At 34.9% G+C, this 27,688-nt stretch overlaps 1 protein-coding gene across 1 annotated transcript in view; it reads right to left on the reverse strand.

The window, feature by feature from the left end:
• Positions 1-27,688, reverse strand: part of LOC149801022 (putative E3 ubiquitin-protein ligase HERC1) — a 263,061-nt gene that overhangs the window by 171,912 nt on the left and 63,461 nt on the right. The window contains exons 19-26 of the mRNA XM_089955047.1: positions 26,338-26,544; positions 20,550-20,768; positions 19,581-19,695; positions 17,665-17,858; positions 10,698-10,820; positions 7,532-7,597; positions 2,587-2,711; positions 115-175 (exon numbers count right to left, since the gene is read on the reverse strand). Coding sequence (XP_089811173.1) covers positions 115-175; positions 2,587-2,711; positions 7,532-7,597; positions 10,698-10,820; positions 17,665-17,858; positions 19,581-19,695; positions 20,550-20,768; positions 26,338-26,544 — 1,110 coding nt within the window. The remainder of the gene's footprint in view (positions 1-114; positions 176-2,586; positions 2,712-7,531; positions 7,598-10,697; positions 10,821-17,664; positions 17,859-19,580; positions 19,696-20,549; positions 20,769-26,337; positions 26,545-27,688) is intronic.

The raw sequence follows: 27,688 nt of genomic DNA on the forward strand, positions 1-27,688 counted from the left end.
GGATGCACTTATATAATCCCTCATATAATCCCTCTCTCTCTCATTTTGTAAAACAAAAAGAAAATGTAGAGTTGATGATACTGACTTTTTAAAAATGGATGAAATAACCATTACCTTCTCCTGAAAAAGTTGGTGTAGATGTTCCCTCTCTCTGCCTCCCTTTGAAATCCCTTAACTGAAAAACAAACAAAAAATTTCATAAATCTTGCCTATCTGATAAATACCATTTTTAAAATCCACTTGCCCAACTCCCAGAACAAGTTCCAATTCAGTTGGGCAAGCTCAAGTTTGCAAGGCACTTGCCCAAGGGCATGTCCAAAACATTAAGAGAGGGAAACAATAATTTTTTTAAAGTCAGTGGTCTGGTTAAAATAAATAAAACACAAGCTCTGTACAATCTATTTATCCAACAGTTTCTTTCATCTAATGTACATGTCATTTCCATCTTGTAGTCAAGGTCAGTCTTGCATTTTCTAGCGAAGATGTGATAATTTTAATGTTTATTATTTTGAAACATTTTTCATTCAAAGTGTAATTAAAGTTACAAAAATGTATCACCCACTTTAAATAATACAACTCATGATATTACTTTGACAGGTGTGTTTGGAAACAAAAGGCATTCCTCCCTAACTATTAACTACCAGGAAGATTTCATTCAAAGTGTAATTGATGTTACAAAAATGTAGCACCCACTAGTGGTGTTTATTATCTGTTGCTTACATAATAATTACAGGAGATCTATATATCCTTCCTGCTTGGCAAGCAATAAAATGGACACAGATTTGAGTTCTGAAATTATTCTCAAGAGTCGGATTGTCAAATAATTCCATGCATGTCACCAGTTTCAAGGTGATTAGATGATAATTGTTATGTGTCTGCAAATCCTTCTGTTGTGAGCATCAATAAATCATTAGATTCTAGAATTCAGTCCCTCACTCGATCTCAAAAACACACACAAATCTAGCTATTTCCAATAATGTTTCTACCTGACCACTATAAGTCTATATAGATGGTTATGTCTGCTGTTATGCTTTTAACAATATCTGCATTCTAACTCTTTCTAATCTTCATATCTATCTATATGTAATATTTACATATCTATTTTTTTAATAACCTTAATTAATGACATATGGTTTTAAGATGCCCAACAAAGAAAACATGAAACAAAAAGTTTCAATAAATATAAATGTGATTTCCTTAAAATACACTACACTATTGTTTTTCTCACTCTGGGAAATTATGTTTGGATAAACTCAGATTTTCCAAGAACAAGTTTAATTTTCTAGTCAGCTTGCCAACTTGCCATGGGCAAGTTGACATTATATATATATATATATAGAGAGAGAGAGAGAGAGAGAGAGAGAGAGAATTATAAATATACACCAGACAGAACAGAAAGTGCCATCCCTGGTTTCCTATAGAAGAATGCTTGATAATAGTAGGCAGAATTAATAATTCTCTATAATTAATTCTATATACCTTGATTTCTTTCATAGGAATCCAGATGACTGTGTAGATACATGAGAAATAATTACAAGGTCGTCATGTGAGTGTGTCTGCTACACACGAATGCATATAACACCAATTGAGTAATATCATGTTTTGGTGATGTGTGCTTAGTCGTGAGTAAATATGGGCTCATGTGTGCAGGCAAGGCAATGGGTGCTGTTTACCCACAGACCTGGGTTCGAATCTCTGTAGAGAATGAATTAAAAAATTCTCCAACCTGTATATATATGTGTGTGTGTATATATATATATATATATATATATATATATATATATATATATATATATATATAGATATAGATATATATATGTGTGTGTGTGTATGTGTGTGTGTGCATGTATGAACATGTGTGCATGTGTGTGTGTCAAAAAAATTATTACGCTGATTGTATATGCAAAATTATCATCCTTTTACAAAATTCAATAGTTTCGTCCATATTTGACCATTTCAGGTCAGTAAGTCACACTTAACAAAGAACAAACCAACATAATCCTCTTCAGGTATATAATTAAAGCTTGCTAACCAAAGTCTTCCTATCAATTTCATAATAGAGAAATACATCATAAACTTAGAGGCAATGTAGCTCAGTGGAAGGCATTGTTATTGTTGTTGTTGTTGTAGTGTTTAATGCCATTTTTCAGCACATGATAGGCTATACATGGTGGCCAGTATTAATGGTGGAGGAAGAACCCGGAAAAACCCCAGAAAGTACAACTGACCCATGAAAAGCTACTGGCAAGCTTTCTCACATACCCACATTGGCTGAATCCAAGACTCGAACCCACGCAGACAGAGGTGAGATGGCAATGATCCATAACGGAGAGCGCTTTAGACCACTCAGCCACTCAGGGCCCCCAGTGGAAGGTATAGTGGACTGAAAAGGTCATGAGTTCATGTCCTGTCAAGGCCAATTTCATTATACTCTTAAATATGGCACTTAACCTTGCTTACTCCTGTCAAAACCAGCTGCTGTTTGCATTCACTTAACGTTATGAAACCTGGTATCAACTATGGCCTTTGGAGCCATTTGTGGGATTGGGACAACTTTAACATTCAACAACATTTATTTCTTCGTACCTCATCTGAAGCCAAAAGTAGACTGTGTACATCAGTGTGGCTGCTGTCATAATGCCCTGTAGCTCGGACTGACCTTTGACTTGATAATGACCGCTGTTCAGATACACTTCCATGTACCTCATTTGCTGGAACATGGAAAATTATCTCATTCAAGTACAATCTTGGGCATTTCTCAATATGTCAGAGACCCCATAACAAAAATATACAAGGGAAATGTTTCAGACCTATGTTGTAGTGAGGATGTGGTGATTTATGCTGATTACATTTTTTGACTTGAGGAAATATTTTGTGGTAATTTATATGGCTACCCTTACATTACAAATATCAAAACAAATTTGTTTAAAAGGTCCAACTAAAATGTTTGGTAAAATATGTATGCGCCCACAGCTGTAATGTTATTAGAGTGCTGTGCAGACCAAAAATGTTAAAGTCTAAACAATTCATTTTATGTAGTATTTTTTTCTCTCAAAATCTGTTATAAGACCAGGATAATCTAACCAGTCTGTCTACATCAGCATACAAACATGCATACCAAATTTTATCAGACTACCTCATGTTTTTTTCTAAACAAAGCTATCATGGTTTTTGTACTTTAAAAAAAAAAGCATATTTCCAAAACAATGAATAATGTTTTAGAACAACTGAAACATTTCTGAAATGACTATTCCTCACTAAGCAACACAAACTTGGGTGAATCCATCAAAAGTGCTAAACCCTTACCCGAGGAGGTTGTTCCAACCTAAAAAGGGTCTGGTGGTCATGTGGACCATAGCAACTGGACCCACATGATCCAATTCAGATCTCTGCAATGCAAGATCTTAGAAATATAAACTCAAGAACGTCGACTGTGCCAATGAATTCTATTACATCTCAAATCAAAACACTACATCTGAAAGTGAGTCTCACCAAGATTTATCTAATCTCAAAAAAAACAGAAATTCTACTGAGGTGTATTTCATCCCATGAAAACAGTTCTTCCATTTAAACATACATGATTTACAATAGTCCAGTCTTGAAAGTACTAATGAACACACATGTTTTAGTGGCATCAACTGAAAGATATCTGTGAATGGAGCTGATGAGTCTCAGCTCAATATATGCAGCCTTGCATATGTTCATGACATGTTGGTGCAACATGAGAGTATTCTTATATTAATATTCCATATTCAGTGAAATGGACAGCTAATGTGCTTGCCATATTGGAAGGATGGCATAGCAGGATGGATAACGCTTGAAAACCTATAATAGCCAAATGAAAGTGGGTTTACACAAACTGGGTTGCCGACATAAGGAAGGACACCAAGCCACTATTGGAGATTTACCGAACATCAGGAGGACACTCTCTGGACAAAATAAAAGCAGTATTAGTCATGCATAAAGAGGGGAAAGGAACAATTTCCCCAACGAAAGCAGTTGAGATCCCACCTACTTGATAGGAATCCCTCAAAGGGTCAAAAAGAATTTCCTGGAATTCAAAGATAAGACCATTTCTTCCTTTTAACTGTTGAGTGTTTAAACCATCTCTAATAATCTTCAGTAACAAGAGTTTCATATTAGCTGCTGTGGTACACATATTGGATGAAAAATTCAGCTTTCTCAAATAGGTACATTCAAAAGGAAGCGAAGCTAATATTCTTGACAGTTACATAATTGGGGGAGCATATCCAAAGAAGAAATGGCTATGTGATCATGGTGATATTGTAAATGAGATCAGGTAAATTTGTAAAGAATATGCTACTGATAATGTACAACACTTGACAACCATACCCATGGAGAGTCACATTAACATCAAACAACAATAAAATTTGCTTAAAATAAAAGTTATCATACTGAAATCCAATAATGGTTAATATATTAAAATGAAGGTGAATGGATCAAACAGCCAGATTGTGTGAGAACACAAATCTGAGGGTCTGATCATCTGGGCCTATAACTCTGATAAATGATGCTTTGGAATGTTGAAAATCAACTCTGACCATAGCCTCATCACTATCAAAAGCATACCAAATTTGGCTGAAATATCAAAATGATTATGGGATATACTGTACAGAAAAAAAGAGGGATGGATGGACAGTCCAAAATGAAGGATGGAAAATCAAAGGACTAACAGATGGAAGGATGGATAGACAGTTTTCTACAAACATCAAGTCCTGTTATATAATACAATCTTAGACTAGTCCAATCTTATCAGTGGGATTTCTTTGTCACATTGCTGATTTCTGATTACATGCAAAAAACAAAAAAAATATCTAGATAAACAAAACATGTCTAGAGTGACAGTTTGTGCTAAAGTGAATTATCAAGTCTAAACATTCTATTATTAATACCTTTGCTTTGTATGAATCTCATACAATATTTTACTTAGTTATTAATTTAAACTAGCAATCTTGTTATCATGTTAGGCAAAAAAAATGTGTTTCTGGTCAGACAACCATCCCTGTTTCTCACTGTCAACCCTAGCATTTCACCCATGGTATATAAAAAAATCACTAAAAAAAATCATATTAAATATACAGTAGTCTCCCTCTTAAACAGCCCCCCTGACCATCGGCCACCCGCTCCTTACGGCCAGAATCCGTTGGCACCAACGAGTTTGTGTTCAAAAGTACCCCTCATGAAAGGCCAATTGGCTAACGCAACCAGCGGCCAGCATATTAGTGCAATAATATAAAATTTACCCCTCACAAGTGGATGTATTTTATTTTAATATGTATCCAGAACCAGTATTTTATTCATAAGGTGTGTTAAGTAATCCGATTTCTGTTTCCCGATGTCAGGTTTTCATTACTGAAAGAAGTGTTGACTAAAGTACATGTACCACTCAGGTTAATATTATATCATTTATGCCTCATGAGAAGCCACATTTATTCCACAAAGTCGAGAAAGACTCAAATTTTAATCCATACAAAAGGGTAAGTACATGTAATCCAATTAGCCTTACTGCTGTGTCATCATAAGATGTCCGGTTTAGTCACTCTGATAATTGTTAAGATTACAATTATTGAACAGTAGTAACAGCTGAGAAGTGGCAGTATTGATGTACAGTACACAAGTCAGCAGGAAAACAGTTTGATAGCCTTTATGACTTCCATTAGTAAAATGTTGAGCTTGTTCACTTCCATAATTAGTGGCTATTACTACTTACAATAACTGTCAAAATTACAAATCCTAACAGCCACAAGGTCAAATCTGCGTGATGTTAATGGTACATATTGAAGCCGTTTTGGCTTCTCTCACTTAGTGTAAAGAAATGTATAAAAATAATAGGGTACCAGACTGCGACTAACAAATCACATGATAAGATCACTTCTTTTAAAAACACATGGCAATTTGTTTAGATGCATAAAAAATTGTTTTATCAGTATTGTAGTTGGCAACATGAATAACTTACTGCAAAAAGATTAACATGTCATCGATGAAAAGAAAAATTCTCAGTTTAAAAGAGAAAGTGAAAGCAATTCAACTGACTGGGGGGGGGGGCGAGGATCCTTGCAGAAAACTAATGTCGGAAAGACTCAGATAAACAATATCGTGAAAGATAAGGAAACAGTTCTGCAGAAGTGGGAAGGCGAAATGGACAAAGAAAGGAAGATTTTTTGAGCCAGGAGATGTTTGTACCCTGATTTGAATGACAATTGTTGTTGCTGTTGTTCTAGGGTTTAACGCCATTTTTCAGCACAAGATAGGCTATACGTGGCGACCAGTATAACTGGTGGAGGAAGAACCCTGGAAAACCCAGGGAAGAACCACCGACCCACGAGAAGCTACTGGCAGGCTTTCCCACATACCCACGCCAGCCGAGCCTTGGACTCGAACCCATGCAGACAAAGGTGAGATTTGAATGACAAGAAAAAGCAACACTTTTGTCAGTTGAATTGGGATATGACGACTTTACCGCAAGTAACGGATGGTTGCACAGATTTCAAGTGCAACACAATATTAAATGTTCTGTCCTTAGTGGAGAATCAGCTATGTTAATAATGAAGTTGTTGAAGATTGGAACAAAAGACTAAACTATATATGCAGGGGATACGACAGCAAGGATATTTTTAATTGTGACGAGACTGGTTTGTTTTTTAGACTGTTACCAACAAAGTGACACATGATGTGATCTGTAACATAATTATAGAGACAATTTAAAAACTATATCAATGGTTATTCATAACATTCTTTTGAAAATGATGAAACAGTTTGTTTTACAGTTACTTCACAACATGCATGTGATTGTTTAATGAAAATATTAAATTTTTTAGAGTTAAATGTACTTGTGACTTTCTTCATATGTATTTACTATTCGCATTTGTCATCCCCCTCTAGAAAGGCCACCCTCATTATAAGGCCACTTTCCTGCTGCAACAGGGGTGGCCTTATAAGAGGGGGACTACTGTGCATGAATTAAAAAATAAACTACCAAGCCTAATTTTAAAACTATTGCGATATTAAACACATATACGTTTGGGAGCCTTATCATACATCAAAATCACAATGTATCTTGATTGGATTCAGCACATTAATGATGCTGGCAAGATATATGGATAGATAATATTGCACAGATGCGAGATAAACACTCTTCCCCACATAAATTCACATCCATTCACCACAATTCAGAGCATTAACACAGTAGCATATTTACCTTAACAGCCGGGTCCTCATCATTATTACATTTCAATGAATATATATATCTTTGTCAGATTAAGATAGCAACAGTCTATAACAATGGTCAATGGACAAATTTTTAAACATCTGTTAGCATGACCCAGCACAAGTCTTTATAGCAAAAATATACTGATAATTTTGCAATATCATAAAAAATGATGACTCAGGATGCAACTTCATTATTATGATAACATCACTAATAACCTCTATGCTTTTATGCAATTGGGAAGAAAATCCAAAGCAAAAGCAAGAACTATCTCCGTTTTCTCTCCCTCTCTATTAATATTACCTGATGGCACTATGTTACTGTTTTCCATGTTGTCCATATCACTCATGGAAAGACTGGTGGAAGAATCTGAAGAAAACAAACAGTGAAATGTTTAAAATTGATTAAATTTTTGTAGACATATTGCTGAAACACGGCTGTGATTCAGGGAAGGGATAGCCATCTGCTTAGTGAGCACAGTCCAGAAAAACTAAATGTAAGATCTTCTTCTTGTTAGAGATTGATTTTGCAAAGGGGATTGGGGCATTTTATTCTTGGCACATACTTCAAACTTCATACTGACACAGGCAACTGTCATCTACATTCAGGAAAACCAAGTTCAGACATTCTAACTAGTGTTGCCATTGCATGTTTGACACTCTCTCCCAACAATGCTGATGCAGAAAGATCATTTGTAATGCTGATAAAAATTCAAGATCTTTGGACTAATCTGAACAATAGTACCATCCAGTCCATCATGATTGCAATGAAGAACACTAATGATCTTGCATCACCTCTAGACCTTAAACTGAACTATCAAGAGCAGCATGGTCGGATTCTAGTTAAGACTGTATTTCACTGTCCAATGGATTTTAAATATAGAATCTTGATATAATGTCTCTGTGATTGTGAATCACATAAATCCAGCTCTCTATGAAAGATAAAAATTGTCTCTTTATATCACACATATAAAAAGAACTCTCATGGACTACCTCCCTTTGTCATCTCTAGGTGGCCATACATATTCTGAATGTTTACTAGTTTATGATTAAAAATAGGATGCTCACATTTGCAGGGAATGTATGTGTTATGGTAAACACTCACAGAGAAAAACATTTTTTTACCAAAACAAAGTTTCTTTTTCCATCAAAAGCATTACCCAAGCACATTAACGTTAAAAGACTAGAAAAGTGGAGGAGGAATGCATGTGCATCATACCTCTATCCTTATTATCCTGTAGGAGCAAGATGACTGCTCTCTAAAAGAAGATGAATCTTCTTCTAATGTGATGGCAGCATAACTGAAGATTTTGTGCTTATAATCCTGCATGGCAACCCTTGCGGGGTCATACACCTGCTGAATCCATTACCTTCAAAAGTTCCTGGATGAATTAAGCGAAAGCTATAAGGTCATGCCTGGAATTGAGTCTGTGCTGTCATGAAGAGTGTGGTAAATATCAGGCTAGTTAATATAGGCCAGACAAGATTCAACTCTCTCGTTTGTGAGGCCATATCTCATGAACAGAAGCCAGAGACAAGAGACTGGGCATGCCAGCCAACTGATTTCACCATGATTCTAACTGAAACATTGTATCTTTTAAAGGCCAGGTTCATCAATACCACCAATATCTCATCAGCCGAGATCTTCATGAGGTATATCTGATCCTGCAAGAGCTCAGAGTATGTCAATCTAATAACCAAATTCAGCCAAAGGGCCAGTGCTTGTTAGTATATCTTAACTTAGCAGACTTAATAGGTTGGAAGAGCCTTTGTTGTTGTTGTTGTTGTAGGGTTTAACGCCATTTTTCAGCACACGATAGGCTATACATGGCGGCCAGTATTAATGGTGGAGGAAGAACCCGGGAAAACCCTGGAAAGAACCACCGACCCACGAGAAGCTACTGGCAAGCTTTCTCACATACCCACATTGGCTGAATCCGAGACTCAAATCTACGCAGACAGAGGTGAGATGGCAGTGATCCGTAACGGAGAGCGCTTTAGACCATTCGGCCACTCGGGGCCCCGAAGAGCCTTTGGTTTAAGGTTTTAAATAGTTATATTGTCAAATAACTTTATTTGAGTTGCCTTCTTTGTGGGATCAAAACTGTGAATTTGGTTTGACCTTCTGCCAATGTATTGTCTGTTAGAGTACAGAAAATATTTGTGGGAGGTTTCTTGTAAACTTCAGCTGCACTGTCATAGGTTGTGCCAGCTGTGCTAAGTAAAGCTGAATGTTCCACAAATTTCCTGGCCTCATGAAAGCTGATGCCTTTTTTCTCCTCTTTCATGTGTTGCATCTCCTTGCTGAGCTACAACTTAAGGCAGTCTCTAGAGTTTGCAAAACGTTATTTCTGGCAATTTGCATGAGAGATTTTCTCTAAGCAGAATAATCCATCATGCCCCTTCAGACTACATCTAGGACAACTGGTTTCCTCTGGCAGCCAGCTTTGTGGTGGTCATATTTCTGGCAGCTGAAACACTGTAAAGGATTAGGGATGAAAGTCAACAGGGAGTTCCACTACCTGATTTTGATCAATGGATCTCCAAAAGTAACTTGGACTGAAGAAGATTGTCTGAGAGGGTTTTGCAGCAGCACTTAATAAGTTGAGATGCTGGTTGAATTATTCCTGGTCTATTCAAGACCAGGCATCACTCTAATAGTTTAAGTTTTGGTTGGTTTTCACATTACATCAGATTTTATTTTGTTACCTATGCTACCCATCTGCCACAAACACCAACAATGCTACAGAGATTTACACATTTATTACGTTTCTCTTGTCAGGGCTAAACAAAGAAAAAACCCTTACTCCACCAATCCTTGTCACTGCTATGTATTTTGTAAGATTTCACAAAACAACACCAAGTTGACTAATTAGCATGGTGTTTTTTCATTGTATCCAAACCAGTTACACTGAGTGTCTTTGAAGCTTGTCTTGACTAGCTGACTGATCAGACTGAGTCCTTCTGTCCACCCATATGACTGAAGTTGAATTTAAAGTAGTGTGTTGCAACTGAGTTGCAATGATTCTTCTCTACTCAACTAACAGGATCCTCTCCTTCAACAACTTGGAGAGCAACTCACAGCAAATGGTGTTGCCTCAACTCAAATGCCCCTTATGACATACAGTAGAGAGCTGTATTATGTTTATGACTGTATTAGTTTATCAAAAGGAAATATTTTCATCAATAGAGAATTTAGCTAGTAAAAGTATAATACTGTACCATCTTTACCTGCAATGACTTGCAAAATGGACTGAATGGTACAAGTATTTCTACTTTTACCATCATCAGCTACAAAACATTTCTGTCTGAAATGAAATTTATTTATCTGCTCAAATTAACTGATCTCTCTCATGCTGTCAAGGTTTGTAATATCATTTTGAATTTGATGAAGTTTATATTTCATAAAACTGGAAGAGTATACATGCTCAACCAAGCTGAAATGGACTTCATATGTAAAGAAAACCCACCTTCCCAGTAAGGCCTGACCAACAGGATCAGAAAAAGACATCTCTCTATACAGACTCTACAAGCAGCTTGGAAAGTCAGCTCCTCTACCACTTTGTCATTCGACTTCACAGACATGGTCTCATCTGGGGATAAAATAATTTAAATATATATATATATATATATATATATATATATATATATATATATATATATATATATATATATATATATATATATATAAGTATCCTGAAAGGAATACACATGAAAACACATGAAATAATTGTTTGTTATTTCTTGAACTAAAACGAACAAAACAAAACCTCTTATAAGAATATCCTCATCTTTACCATCTCTTTCCAATCAAAGTCAAATAACTTTGACTCTCTTAAAGGAAATTAGAGTTAATCATAGTGGAACTTCCCAAATTTATAAGTTGTTGGGATATGAACATCCAGCTAGTTGTGTGAAGACTAGATCCTTATAAAGTAATAGGTGTAGCAAATAACACTTGATGATGTTTCAACTATCAATTAGATGCTGGCAAATTCCTGCAGGTTTTTAATGAAACAAACTGAACAAATCAATAGGTTTCAGTGACCTCAAACTAATGCTTAAGTTGCTATTAAAAATTACATGCCACTGAGTCAATCTGATGTCAATGAAGTTACTGTGATATAACAACAACCACAAACTTGAAGACAGTTTAAAATGGCCACTGTTTATATCCAAGGTCTTTATCAAGCATGAAAAAAGGATAAGGATGTTCTGATATACAAAATCCCATAACCATGTAAAAAGATAAGTGTCATAATCAAATGATCTTTCTAAAGACTTCATATATAACAGAAATATTAAATATTAAAGTTGAATAGCATCAAAGCTCTGGGATATCTACAGATGACTTAATAAAGGTGTGATTGTTTAATGCTATAAATTTTCCATGAAATAATAATAGCATCACAACTCAAGAGACCTATTCTCCGTTTGAACAGTCCACCAATAATGCCCCCAAAACAACAAGTAAAACCTGTTTTGGTGGAACCCACTATTATTTAGCTAGAAATTAAAAAGTTTAAAATCGAGCTTAATGTGAAAGACTTTACTATTGATGTTATTCTAGCATGTGGATGGCCACAAAAGTCATTGTTACTTAAAGCTTCTGACAATATGGATTCAAGAAAAACCAAGTAAATTCAGTTAATATTTGTCACTTGCATACCATGGCAAGGTCACCAAAAGTGTACGTTTAAGAAATCTGTGACCTTTGTGGCATTGCCTTCGAGTTATTGGGCAGACACAGAAGTAACTAACCTAATGTTCATAGCTTAATTTTAAAAGATATAAAAAACAGTGCAGGAAAAAATGGAAAATCTGGTAAGTGACAATGACTCTGATGATAAAACCTAATGATACTTGAGATGATATATGAATGAGAAAATGAGTTTACTATGATTCATTCTTGTACACTGAACAGCTTTTACCACACCTCCCCTCGATAACTCGCACACAGTGGTGTCCACAAACATAGACCGTACTATAAACGAGGCGCAAGTTACAGAGGGACCTCCAAAAATTGAAAAAAGTCACTCTGACATAGAAAAAACCATGGGGGGGAGAGCAGAGTTAGGGAAATGGGCTGTTTAATGACTGAATCCTCATTTTATAATCATGTCGATAATAATTTTTAATAACACACATTATCTAATTTCAATAACATTTATTTTCAAAATGTCAAACATATGATAGATTGTTCCAACTGGTTTCAACAACCATCATATGTACACAGAAAATCTGTGTATTACGTCACTGCTTTTTGTTTTCTTGATGAGTCTGATTCCCGTAGTGGTGTTTAATAGTATCCTGCTAAATCGCAAGTCCACAGAGCAGGGAACTAGACTAACTGTTGATAAGCCACCAAACAAAACTCCTTTTTTATAAAAACGCACAACATTTATTTTGTGAGACAATCGTCTATGTCGAAACTCAATTTTTGTATTGTTCAATTAATACATTATTGATGTCATGATTTCATTGTAAGTAATAATGAAACTTCTTATCATCTTTGACATATCTCTAAGTGCCAGTTCAAGAATTCTCAGAAACTCGCTGCCCACAATAGTCTGTATCTGTGAAATCAAGCTCTTTATTTAACGAAGTATTGATTTCGCTTGGCTGCCTTGTTATCTTTGATCACAATTTATGAAAGAGTCAGCTAATTTATGGTAGTTTATGTTAATACACAATAACATTTATAAGTGTTCGATTAATCAAATGAAGTGGGATCACCCCACATACAACCAGTGCTGCTAGATTTAAGTTTGTAGGATTTTCATGCCTTTTAACTTTTCTTTTATTCCACCTCCTTTATATGATTCAAAAGACAGAATTCACGTGAAATACAAAGGAGGCCAGCTTTTAATTTAGTGCAACAATGCAACAAATACTTTCACAAGTCAGTTATCAAAACATGGTCGGCACTTAATTGGGTTCTCTGAGAAATGCTCGCGGACATAGCTGTTACAGTAGATTAACGCATTTTACATTTAATTACAAGAGGACACATTGCATTTATGATGATTAGACTTAAAAGGAACTAAAAGACAGAACTAAAACACAACTTTAAATTGATAAAATAATTATTTAATTTGTATTTATTTATTAAAGTACTTCCTCCACTTGGCGTAAGTGACATTTTCATTTATCAAAATTTCCTTATATATCATTGATTGAGGTGTAGGAATGTCGTTTGGAAAGAAAATGTAAAAAACTGTGACCTGTTTTAAAATTTTATATTTCAGAGTGTTGACTGAAATTTCCAAGTCCTATCTACCATTTTCGATGATAAAATGAGTGATACATCAAAGTTTCCATCACCAATTATGATCGCGATTTTCTTCAAGTTCAACAAATACTGATCAATTTTGGGGGTATTTTCTGGTTTTAAAAATGTGATCCACGCCTGACCCTGCTGTATAAACAGGTTCACGAGTTATCAAGGAAGTGGTGTATAGTGAGCAGAAACAAACAGAAAAACTTAAAATATTTACAGTGACCTTAACCTTGAAAACAGAACCCCAAGAGATTAAATGCACATCTTTTGGTGACAATACAAGTGTACCAAGTTTCAAACATTTATCTTAAACAGCTCTTACCCTATAGGGCAGAAGGGAAAATGACTAAAACATGATAATAAAGATGTATAAGTATACCATGCATTCTTTAATCACAAACAGGTTTTAAAAAAAACAGTAGAATAGAAGGTGTGATGGAAGACTAGAAATAATGAAGTTTGATCTTAACCAAAAATATAAGACACTTTTTAGTACTGATATTTAAGGACACCAAGTTTGATTCCTATGCATCAAATTACTCTAAAGTTATAGACCAGGAAGGAAGGAATACTCATCCATTACCCTGACTCTGAAGATAGGCCTGACAATGTGATTCAGACATGAAACATATTTTCAGGTGATGATATATAAGTATGTTGAGAGTCATCCCTAAATTTCAAATGGCTTTAAAGAAAAGTGGGATGGAAAACTTACAATACTTAGCTATGACCTTGATGACTGGCCTTTTCATAATGTTCCCTTGCTTGAAAATGGCTTGATATTTAAAGAGCAGAAAGAAAAGTATGATGAAAAACTTATCATTTTGAGCTGTGACCTTAACCTGGAAGACAGAACCATAATGCAGTGCATGACACATCTAATGACGATCTACAAATATACAGAGATTCACCCATTAATCTCAAACTGCTCAAAACATCTAGAGTGGAAAGAGAAATCTCATGGAAGCTTAAAATGTTCAGCTGTGACCTTGACTTTAAAATACAGGACCCCAAATGTGATATGTGATGCATCTGCTAATCACAATGTAAAAATATGTCAAATTTTATCCCTTACTCACAAAAGACTCTAATATTATAAAGCACAAAGAAAAGTGACAAAAAGCTTAAAAATATTGAGCCTTGACAACAACCTTAAACATAGGAGGCCAAAACTGGTAGGCAACACACCTCCTAATGATGATACAGAAGTATACCATGCTTAATCCTTTAATCACAAAAGGCTGGATGGATGGATGAATGAATGGGAGGGAGGGAGGAAGGGATGGGGGGACAGTCAGACGGATGGATGGATCATGAACTGTAGGATTTGAAAGGTAGGGAACAAAAACTATCAAGAAGCATACATTACGGGACTACCAGATGAAAAATGAATGATCTTATGTGATCTTTTTTATGAGTTATCTCCTCTTTGACAAACATGTACATTAGACAATATGAGTAATCCATATTACCTGCCCTGCTAAAATGTGTGTAATGAAACAGGATTTATCAAAGATTTCAAACTGTGGGTATCAAATTTAGTTGTTCGTAAAAAAAATTAAAAAAAACATTTTCATGAGTACTTAAATCTGTGGATTTGCCTCTGTCCAAATTTTTTAAATTTATATGTATTTAATTATATTGATTAAGCTATACAAATACCAAATAAAGAATACAAAGAAACAAAATTATGACAACAAAGTTGGTTGCTTGAATGGTTAAAAAATATTACTGCCAGTATGAACACAAATCAAGTACCTGCCAAAATCTGTCAAATGCCTTGTGTTTTCATCAAACACCAAACTGAGACAATGCAGCCAGCAATACTAAGCCAAATGATTACTGGAGTATATTGATAAGCCATTGAAGTTTTACTTAAGTCAAAGGGTCCATAAAGTCGCACTGTCCGTAAGAGCCAACTATTATTGAACATGGTGACTTATGAGAGGTAAAATTCAAGCTATGTTGTTAATGTCATCATTCCATATGTGCACTAAATGTGACCAATAGTCCCTTGCTCAATGCAATATGCAGGTTGTAATTATGTGCAAAACTATCAATGTGTGAGGGGATTGACTCCTTCATTTATACCTGCTGCATGTACCAACTCCAACAAATAAACATGGCAATGAACAAAACCCAACAAAGAACTGAAATTGAACTTCCAAGACATGCAAAACAGATCATGGAGAATAACAGAAAAAGGAAGACATCAATGGCTAGGATCAATGCACTTTATCAGTGAACTTCCAAGCATTAAAACTCAAGTCAGTGCAAGCTAAATGGATAATCATGGCACATGTGAAAATGACTGATTGAACCTAATTATGTGTGACTTTAAGAATGCTGGCATTATGTAATTAAACAATTATATGACTTTTTATGTAATAAACATTTGTGTGTATCGAAAAACAAAACTGACATCAAAGTTAGTGAACTGTGTGCTTAGTACTAATGGACCACTAATGTAATATGTATGTTAAGTTGCAAAAGCAATTTCTTCAACAGTTTTGGGATGATGCAATGGAAAGTACGCATGAGAGATGGACGATGAACAGTCAGAAGGATGGAAACATCTTTTTTAAATAAAAATAAAACTAGATACATGCCAACCCCAACTCCAAGTATAAATATAATTACTGCTATTATGAGTGACAAAAAAAGCATAATTTGGGCATAGATATATTTGTACGACTAACCTGGTTCTGCAACTGGTCAAAATTCTTGTTTCAAAGGGCACAAATAAGCAAGGATTAGAACCAGAATACAAACACAAAACATACTGAAAAATTATTTATATCAGCACTCACTTCAACTAGTCTATATGTGTAACTTTCGCTGAATGACTATGATGAATTCTACAATGATCATGGTCAGGTGCTCAGAGTGCTGTATTATATTGCTCTCATATTCTTCTTTCAAAGTTTGTAAAGCAGTGCTGATTCGCCATTTTTTCTGATCTGACATGTTCTGAAGTTTGAAAAGATCCATCTTCTCTAACATCTTCTATCATCTAACATACACAATTCACACCATAAAGCATTTCACTTAACATCTAGTGCCATTTTCTTAAAATAATATAGACTGATTCACTAAGTGAACAGCTTATCAATAAAATGAATCTGTTAGGTAAAGTTCATTTTTTAAGAAACCCATCTGTTTTGTTGGAAATGGGTCATATACAGTTGCTAAAAATAGCAAACAAGGAAAGTACTCTTAAGCTATTCTTTCACAGCAATCACCTTTTTAAGAATATTTTAAAATTTAAATGAGTGGAATCAAAGAGATGATAATAAAATGAGAAAAGCATAATTTAGTGAAAAAAAGCGTAATGATTATGCCAAAAGCATAATGGTTGGCACGTATGTAACTAATGTGAATAGCAAAGGGCACATTTACAAAACTAGTCAAATTTCCAAGAGATGTCTCAAACAGCCTGTGAGTTTTGCTCTGGAATGAAAGCGTGGATAATGGATGGAGGGATGGACAAAAGCATTTTAAAAAATTGAAACTGAAGAATGATCATTAGCAAATTACATGACTGGACTATAATGTATACTAAATTTTACAGAGATATCCTTAACAGTTTTGGAGTTATGATCCAGAAATGAAAATATGGTGGATGGACTTGTTGAGCAAGGGATAAAAATGACAAGAGTTTCACGGAGTTTGAAAAGAATGATAATTCTGAACAAGTTTGGAAAGCCTAGTCAAAATTTATGAACCTAAATTTTCATCCATTTGTGAACGGCCTAATATTTATTCAGAGCTTACACATGCAAATAAAATGCACATTTTCAAGAAACAAGTATTTCTCAACTGATAAAGACCACAGTAAAAATATCAGAAACATTCAAAAAGCCTGTCATCAGACATACATTTTATTATAAAATTTTAAAATTTCTATAAAGAACAGGATGTTCAATCTAAATTGACTGCTCTCTAACCTAAAAGAGTAAAATATATTTTGGCTTAAATATAGCCATCATTGTCAAGAGTCACTGCTATTCTTTGTTATTTTAAAATGGTTCTTCAGCAAAATACTTCTGGCCTTGTCAAGTCATCTTCGACAAATTATCTAGGACCATAAAAAAAACATTTAATGTACACATACATGTTTATGCTCAATAAAAGGGTACACTTTTAGATGAGCCTACCTTCACCAGTCTCTTCTTCCCTTTTTTCTTTCTTGGGTTCCTCTTCCCCCTCCTGCCCCTCAAGGTCCAGAGTTTCAACACTTTCCTGGTCTTCATCTACTTTGAGTTCTTCTGCTTCTTCTAGCTTCAGGGTCATCAGCTTACTTCTGACTTGGTAAACACAGTGGAAAGCAGACACCAGACTCTTGTTTGGACTAGAATATTAAGCAAGTTGTATCATCAAAATTCACCTTCTCAGCAAGAATATCATGAACAGTACATTATATATCCATTCCCTATTTATTAGTAATCTGTGAAGGCACTAGTAGGGTGTGGTTGACTCTGGGAATTATTGACCAATGGGTCTAAATGACCTGAACCTTTGGTCAAGGTGGTTGTTGTTGTTGTAGGGTTTAATGCCATTTTTCAGCACAAGATAGGCTATACATGGCAGCCAATATAAATGGTGGAGGAAGAACCCAGGAAAACCCCTGAAAGAGCCACTGGCCCATGAGAAGCTACTGGCTAACTTTCTCACATTACTGACACCAGACATTTATCTTTTGGACCCCAAAATGTATAGGTTTCATTTATTTTCCTAAGTGCAAGCCGTCCACAAAATTTGTTGAAGGAACTTACTCTAGAACAAAAGTTAAAGTGCAAACCCATTTTTCCTTAAGTCACAAAGACTCTGACTTTTGACCATACGACCCCAACATTAACAGGCCTCTTCCTCCAGTGCAAGCCCTCAATAAACTTTGGTCAGTGAATCAAAGTTACTATGCAAACATTTTTCATCTTTCAAGTCAATGACCATAACCTTTAACCTTCAATCCCAAATTCCATTGGCTTCTCATCCAAACTGTAAGCCATCACAAAGTTAGGTGATGGTACATGGTGAAGATCTGACATTTTTGGGCTGAAACTAATTTGCAGTTTTCAGCCATAGTGCCCTCAACTGTTGACATATTGATCCCAAAATATGCAAGCCATCCTCAAAGTTTGGCCATAGTCTGAGGCAAGGAACTTATTTCTTTTATGGAAAGTGTTTTCCTTCTTAGAGTCTTTCCGATTTTAATCTCTTAGCTTTCAACCCCTCAATCAATAGTTTTCTTTGTTTGGTCAAGAAATCTGGGAAGTTATTGTGTGGAAACAGTTTTCTTCCTTTCAGTCCCTCTGACATTGACCTCTGACCTTTACAGCATGAAACCAATGAATTTATTCCTTGCCTAAAATGCAACCAACTTACAAAGTTCAGTAACAGAAGATTGTGAAGGACTCAAATTATTGTGCAGAAATGAAAGAGGGAACAGACAGATGCTGAGTCAGACATCATAACATGGCATGCTCTAAGTTATGGTTGGCATATTACAACTAATGAATATTCAAGATTACCTCCTACATATATATCTATCCTTTTCCAGCCTGGGGCACAAAAGGCCAATATGCTATATTCAGACCCTGAAAAAAGTCAATTACACTAAATCTGCATTTCTTGTGGATTCCATTTATACTCCATTTTCAAATCCATTTATGAAATGAATTCATGTTACATTCAGCTTCTCAACATTCTGCATTTGCTTTCACTCTGATTTCTTCAAATTGCATTATTATTTCATTTGCATTCTTTCTGCTTTTTTTTTGCATGCATTCTGTATAGTACTTACATTCATTCTGCATTACTTCTGCATTCTGTCTGTTACATTTGCATTCTGTCTGTATTCCATCTGAAATCGATTTTTGTTTCACTGTTCAATTACAAATGTAGAGTCTTTAATTGTGACAACACACAACTTTACAAAGGTTTCTGGATCTTAAAATGTTTTTGACTATTTGCATCAATGAACTATTAAAACAATACAGCATCTTCAACATTCCCTGCAAAAAGCTTCCATCAATGCACTACAAATCACATAATGTGGCAAGTTTTGACTTACTGCTGTGCTGTGCGTGCAACCTCTAGCAGGTTGCAGTGTCTAAGAATGGCAGCCAAGACAAATCTGGTCACAAGGTCCAACAGGGGTCTATCAAGAATCTCTTCTGTATCCCAGTCTACAAAAAAAAGTAATTTCTAGGTATTGGTATAAATGGCCTACTTAAATGTGACTACTAGGATTTTTCCAGAATTAAAGGCATGGGACATGGAAGTGGGGTCCAAAGGCACTAACCTTTACTAAAATATTGGTGGTTGGGGTAATACAGTCCTGATCTACATATTCTATGTTAACCAGGCAAATTAACAGTTAGTTAGTGGTGGAATCTCTAAAGAAATGCCTTCTAAAACTTCAACCTCCCCTTTTCATTTTGGAAAAGACCATAGCTTTTTTCAAGGCCACCAAAAACACATTTGCAGCCCAATTGCAATTTAGTTTTATGGCAACCATGCGTACTGTATCTACCAGTATCTAATGTACACCCAACTTACAGAGCATAGTCCCAGATTACCTATCATATAAAGCACCAGCAGATCAGGGTCCATGCTGTTGATCTGATATCACATGCATAACAAAAAAACATAGACCCTTTGCTGCCAGACCATTGTATAATCACAAATCTTGGTCTGTGCTCTTCTCAGCAAGTTATATGTTCACAACAGCAAATAAATAATACAAGACTTCCATTTTGTCAAACCTGCTTTCATTTATTTAGAAATTAACAACGTTAAAACTGACATTAGTCTTAAAAAAAAAACTTACAATGACCTAAATATAGGGTGTCGATGAATGGACAAACAAGCACATAGATGCCACAATGATTGCCAAAGTTGAGCCATCGAAGTGGACAGGATAATAAATACATTGAGACAAATAATACCATAAATAAGAATACTATTTCTGTATCATTGGAAAATTCAGGAGATCTAGCACATTAAAGTGAAAATAAAATAAAACAAACTGCATAGTTACCATGCCTGGCAGCTACATCATACATAAGAACCATCACATCTAAATCGACCTCTAGAAAACAGAAGTCCAGAAGGACCTGCACTTCTTGGTCTAATTTGTGTTTCATAGTGCCAAGTTTTTCCAGTAGGGTCTGGTGATACACTTCATTACAATGTCTGTAAAAGTCCTCCTTGCTTCCATTAGCAACTAGCTGCTCAGCCACTGAAGACACACATGATTCTGAAATGGACATAGATTTTGTTTACAAAAGCATGTTGCAAAGCTGATAAAACTCTTGTCCAACATCTCACTTCAACTTAAAAACCTAACCAAAACCAAACACAAAAATTAAAGACCTTGACCCCAAGATAAAAAAGTTGTGTCACAGAATGCATTTTCTTTGCTTTATTAACTTAGCGTCTCTTATATCTTTGTTCATTCATAGAAATATTAGATGCAGATTTTGCTTTATTCATTCTTTTTTAACCAAATCTCATTCTTCCGGATCACATTTTAGCCACTGTTGTGCTATTTTCTTTGTTTTACATGTGCACATTCAAAATATACTATTTTTCAGTGATATAAGCAAACATGCTAAGTGATAACTCTATATGAAAGGCTCACGTGTAATGAATATTTATAAATATATCAGGTACATAAACAGCATATATTCACATAACTGTCATATACTTATTAAAACATGACCACTATATATGTTAAACTTTTTACTATAGACCTGCCTAGATGATCATCAATCCATTTAAGTTTTGTGTGTTCAGAATGATCCTGCCATGCTGGTTGTTTTGGCAGATCCTTGTAATAATAACTGGTGGATTTATCTTTTGTTTTCCAACAGAAATCCAGGCCAATTAATTGTTTTAAGCCTGAAACTGGATTATATAAAGATGGAATTTCATCCAAAGGTAATTCCTGTAGCCTTTTGTTTCACATTAGTCCTTTTATGGACTTCTGCTACATAATAGTTGTACAAGTAAACATGCATGTTGTTTAAAGGTCACTTACATCAAAGCTAACTACCAGTGCATTATTTTTGCAATCATTTTCAAAGCATTATTTCTGAGACTTCCTTACCGTATTTATGAGACATTTCTAAGTTTAGTGCAGTGGCAGATGATTCAAAACCCAAATGTACTTCATTCAGGACAAGTTAAAAATCTTCAATATACATGTGGTACACAAGGTCACTATTAATCTCAGCCATGTGCCAAACACTTATTTTTGTTGTTTTTTTACTATTATCACATTTTAATGAGTTTGGTATTTAAATTTTTAAAGTCAGAAAATGTAATTACTCATGAACATTGTGCTAATGCTCAATACTTGTCACTACCAGATGAAATCATACATATCTGAAACAGCCAGAAATTAGAAAACAGGAAATCTTACTACATATTTATCTTCCAAACAAATTATATTAATTAATAACATTAAGATGGTCCCTTAACAACCATTATGACTGATAAAATATGATGAACAATCTGATGAAAACAACAACAAAAATGTTTATAAGGTGTCCCAAGACTTACAGTACATGAAACAATTGCTATAATTCCATGTCCCAACTATTATAGGTCATAAAAATTAGTTTTGAAAATAATTAAGTGTGTCCCAAGACTTAAAATGTCCAAAGAATTAGTGTCATTACAGTACTTCTATTCCCATTAAGAGTGAAGAAATCACAACAAATGCATCGAAGTTCTGACTGCATCCAAAATTAAGTCTAAACCAATCAAAGCTATGCAGAAATTGTAGTATGAAGATTAGTGTACTGTATTAGTGGACCTTAAAACCATATTAACAAAGCAAATTCATGCTGAATTGATAACTGCAGATGATGTGAAAATATTTGAAAGATCAGACCTAATTATCTTTGGCTTTGATAATGATGGACTTATTTAATCCAACAATTTCAGGATTATATATTTGACATGATATTGATACAGTAGTTTTTTTAAAAAGATCAAGTGTGACCTTAAATACTCTGCTGTAATTAGTGCATTTACCATGTGTTTTATTAGTAAATGTGCTTCAAATATTTTAAAGTCATGTTATTCATTGGGACAATACATGTGTGGATAAAATAACAAGACATGCTTTGACAAGGAATTAAGTTTTTTATGAAAGTTTTAGTAATACTAATGTTTGAATACCTTATGCTTTTTCTTGTTTCCTTCTATTAATACTTAGCTAATACATTTATGTGTACAAATTACAGCTAGATACAAAAATATATGTGCATCAAAATATTAAAAACTTAATAATTATTTTTTTAAATGTGAAAATAAAAAAGGACTTGTAAAAACCAATTTTTCATTACAAGATAACATTAATGAGGATGATCTATCCAATAGCTTTGCTGATCTCTAGGAAAGTTTCAATAATAAATGGGTAGAATGAGGGTTATTAACATGTTACTTACTTTAAAATGGATCTTTAAGTTTGTTGTTCGAGGGAAAAAAGAAAGTAATGTCATCAGGTAAGTATTTTCAACAAAAGGAAAATTTTATGTAAATTATATTTATCTGAAAATACTTACCCAATCACAGAACATTAGGAATATTAGCCTGCTACCTTGCAAATTCAGCCCAAATAAATGACAAAAACTGCCTTTATCTTCTAGCTTATATTGACAATTGGCAATAACTCTTGCCCATTATCTCCCCTTGAAACCGCCAGGTGTCACTAACTTTTAGCTTAGTGATATACTAACAAGGATGCTCGCATGGAGGGGTGATTGATAGGTTTTTTAAGTAATGTGATTGTATAAGTATTCTCAGAGAAACACAATTTACTTAAAAATTTGCTTTCTCTTCAAATGCGTTTCCCAATCACATTACATTAGGAGAATAGGAAATATGAAAAGGGAATGCGAAGCATCTGACCTCTACCTAGAGTATCTTTCGAGGAAATGATGGCTAGATTCTCCGTAAGACTGATAATCCATTCTCCTAATTACATAAGTAGCACAGCCTAGGGTCACTTGGTCTGTGACCCCTACATATGGTTAAGAAGATGATTACTGAAATCTTCTTAACCATGAAATTTTAATATTGATAAGCTGTGTTGATTTAATTGGGTCTAGTGGTTATCTGGGCTGCTGCCACCAGACCTACCAGATTCTAGGTTTGCCTCTGACAAGCTAAATCTCTAAGATAAAAACTTAAGCAGACTGACTCTGCACGCCAACAGCCTCTATTATATCTCAGATAGAAACATTATGTTTGAATTTAAGTCTCTGGGATTGCTCTAATCTCATGAGTGGTAATCTTCATGAAGCAATTCTCTGATCTTGTGAGACCTCTGAGTAAGTAGACTATATAACCCATTTCAGCCATGAAGCAAGGGCTTGAGGGGTGATATCCTGTTTTCCGACTCTAACCAGAAACAAGAGGCATTTGCATGAGCCATGATTTGTCTCTATGCACTTCAATTATGCACTCTATACTATGCTCTGAACTTATGCATTTGTGCATTTAGTTAATATTTATATTCAAAAAAACACATAAAAAAAGAATAAATTAGCAATGCAGCATGTTATTAACTCATACCTGTAAACTTGTCAAAAACTAAGTAGGGAGATTGAATGACAAAATGGGGAGACTGGGACCTAAAATTAGGAGGTTTCTCGCAGCATTCTCAAGCCTCATTTTCACTAAATATTGACCAATCTTCCAGCTCCAACATGGGTAAAATTTTCAAAGGAAATTTCTCCTTGTGACGCACCTTTTTGTCTCCCAGGATGTGCCCCCTTTTCAAATTCTGGTCAGCTGTGGCCAAACTGCACAACAGCTAAAGGTTAGTCTTAATTAAACAAGCAAGAAAGTCAGCATGACTAATTAACAGTTAATCCTTATTGCAATTATTGTGTTAAAAGGAATGGTCCTCCAATCTTCCAACATAATTCAAAGAAATCTTGTTCTACAGTGCATGTTATGTAAGTACCAGTAACTGATTGACAAATAAATGATGCCCTATTTTGTTGTAACTAGCGGTACTAAAATACAGTATCAAGCTATATGTTCCGTACATGTGACAACTTATTTTCCCACATTTTATATCCCTTTTTTATTCTTGAACTTGAAAGGCATTTAACATTGTTTTCTGAATAATATTTTGAGGGCATATAAGTACCATGGTATATTTCCCTATTCCTTCTTTTAATTCAGTGATGGTAATTAATGTTTGTATATGCGGTACAGTAATGACAGTGTTCATCCATGTAAGTTTCTTTGGTGGGAATGGAGATGTTACAGCATCACAGTGATTATTCTTGGGATTAAAACTAATTGCTGACAATTTTATTGTTGTGGTTTATTGTTTGTTGTGGTTAATTTTCTGATTTTAGTATTGTTGCAAGGTTAGAAACATTCATAAATTGATTTGAATAATGTTTAAACTTAACATTCTATTTACTGAAGAAAAGTGTAATAAATGGGAGTTCTCTGCAAAAACTGGGAGATAATATGAAATCGGGGAGACAGTGTGGAAAGACCCCAAAAATCGGCAGAATTAGCAGGTATGATTTAACCTGCCAATGCCATCTCCTTTACTAATGGAGTAAGTGAAAATAGTCAATGTCATAAATGACAACATGAGGTTAAAGATAGCATGGAGAAATGTGGTCTTAAATAGACAAAGTCCATAAAGGTGAAAAATCATTCAAATTTGGCTGAAAGTGTAACAGTAATTTATACAACCTGCAGAAGAATGACTGTCCTATACAACAAATTTAAAAGGAAAGTTAGATGGTCCAATTTCAACACTAAGATGGATTGGATTGTTGGAGGTAATATGTACAATGTTACTAGTACAGCAGTGAAGCTAAAAACTAACAACACCTGGCAGTGGCAAGAGAAGCTAATAGGCAAGAATTATTTCCCTTTGTCTACATAAGATACACAAAAAAAGATGATTTTTTTTCCTTTTAGTAGAGCTGGATTAATGAGGTAGAAGGCTCTTACTTACAAATTTTCTTTCTCAGTCAAATACATTACCCAACTGTATTAACATCTGAAGAATAGGCAAGAGGAGGAGAAAATTAATGAGCATTCAGGAGCACAATGAATGCACTAATAAAAGGATGAATATTTCCCAACATGCACTTCTCTTTCTCCTTTTGCACAGCAAATAACTAATTAAGTCCGCTCAAGCCGATAACAGGTCTCAATTTTCTACTGGTTTTATCACCAGATAAAGTTAAAAAAATACAAATTTTGGAGACCAGTTTTCAAAACACCTCCACCACACACTTTATGGTGGGATGTTCACTAACACATAGTGATCAGCTCTATTGACTAACTTGGCAATACATCAAACCAGTTCCCTGGTATGCTCACTTTTGGTCTTCTCAGCTAGGTGAAAGATCGTGAGAGATGCAGGTTGAGTAGAGAAGAAGTCAACACTGCATTCCTGACCAACTCAGATATGGCATTAAGCATTTGACTGTCCACTTTATAACAGAATGAATCAGACATACTGACATGAATAATATTCTTGTCTAGGTTAGGTACATCCAAATGATATATTTCAGAATGTTATTTGTACCAGTGTAGTGGAGAAACAAATACCTGATGCTTTACCATATCATACAGTAGGAGGGGACCAAGCTTAGACTATCAGCTTGATTTATGTGATGACTTTAAATTCTTTTAAATTTTGCTTGCCCACAAAAACCATGAAAACTGAGACCCCACAAATTTAATGTGATTCACAGTGTGCTCCACCCTGTGGCATTTAAAAAAAATCAGCTCAATCTCAGACAATACAGATGACTTTATTTTAACATTACCAAGACTGACTTCATCCTCCAGGCAAGACAATCCATTTCCAAAAACTTTACTTTCCAACCAGGGATCTGACATGGTTTCCTCAACTGACAGTGGTGAACTCAGCAGCATTCCGCCTAAACAGCGACCAATCAGCAGGGCACATGTACGCTCCAGATCTAACAACCAAAACCCTGAAATCTTCTCTTGGCCTTCTACTCTACTCTCACCTGTTAAGATAACAAAAATGTATGAGTCCCTTGAAGAGATTAATGCTCTACTAGGTGAAAAGAATTTCCAGAGATTCAAGACCATTTCTTCCTTTTACCTGCTAAGTGCTGAAATCATCTATGATATTCTTCAATGAAAACAAGGTCTCAAATTAGCTGCTATGGTATACATACTGGATGTCAAATTTGCACCATTTTCATTTCAGATAAAGTAGACATGCTTATTAAGTGTTTTTGGTGAAAACCCTGTGTGATAATGATCTTACATTCAGGATCTATTCTGGAAAACACGATTTTTAAGACAATCATTGTGGCAGCCATATTGGATGTACAACTGGTATCATTTGCATTTAGGACAAATTAGGCATCACAAATAGTCTTTTGATGAAAACACCATCTTGATACAGTCATCCATTTGGAAGGAGTATAAATAACAATATTTTCAATATGTGCCATTCCAGTCAGGAGTAAAAACAAGATTTCCAAGATAGCTGCTGTTTTTGGCCATATTGGACTTCATATTGTACTATGTTCAATTAAAACCAATTAGATATTATAAGAAGTCATTTAGTGAAAACCTCAAGTTCATACTACCATCCAATTGGGAGTTGTAGCCACAACAAAGATTTTCAAGATCGCCAATGTGTAATGGCCATATTGTTTGTCAGATCAGCACCAATTTCATTTAAGACCAACATGATATCATAATTCTTCTGGTGAAAACCCTACACTGATAAGACTTTCTGTTCAGGTAGAGTTGTGATAGTTGTAATGGCAGTCATATTGAATGTCTGAAAGGCATTATTTTCATTTAGGACTAGCTAGATATCATAAGCAGTCTTTTAGTGAAACTAAATGTTGACTTCAGCATCCATGTAGAAAGAGTAGCAATAACAAGATTTTCAAACTGGATAACAAGACTTTCAAGAAGGCTGTCATGTAAGCCATGCTGGACATTAGATCGACAACATTTTCATTTAGAACCAACTAGATATCACGAGAAATCTTTTAGTGAAAAACCCCATGCTGATATGATCATCCATGCAGGATGAGTATCAATAACAAGATTTTCAAGATGGCTCCCATAGCAGCCATACTTTATTTCATACAAAGCCTTTTAATGAACCACCTTGTTGATATAACC

This window comes from Sinohyriopsis cumingii, chromosome 4 (genome assembly GCF_028554795.1).
Source record: "Sinohyriopsis cumingii isolate HCF-2022 chromosome 4, ASM2855479v2, whole genome shotgun sequence".
Taxonomy (NCBI): Eukaryota; Metazoa; Mollusca; class Bivalvia; order Unionida; family Unionidae; genus Sinohyriopsis; species Sinohyriopsis cumingii.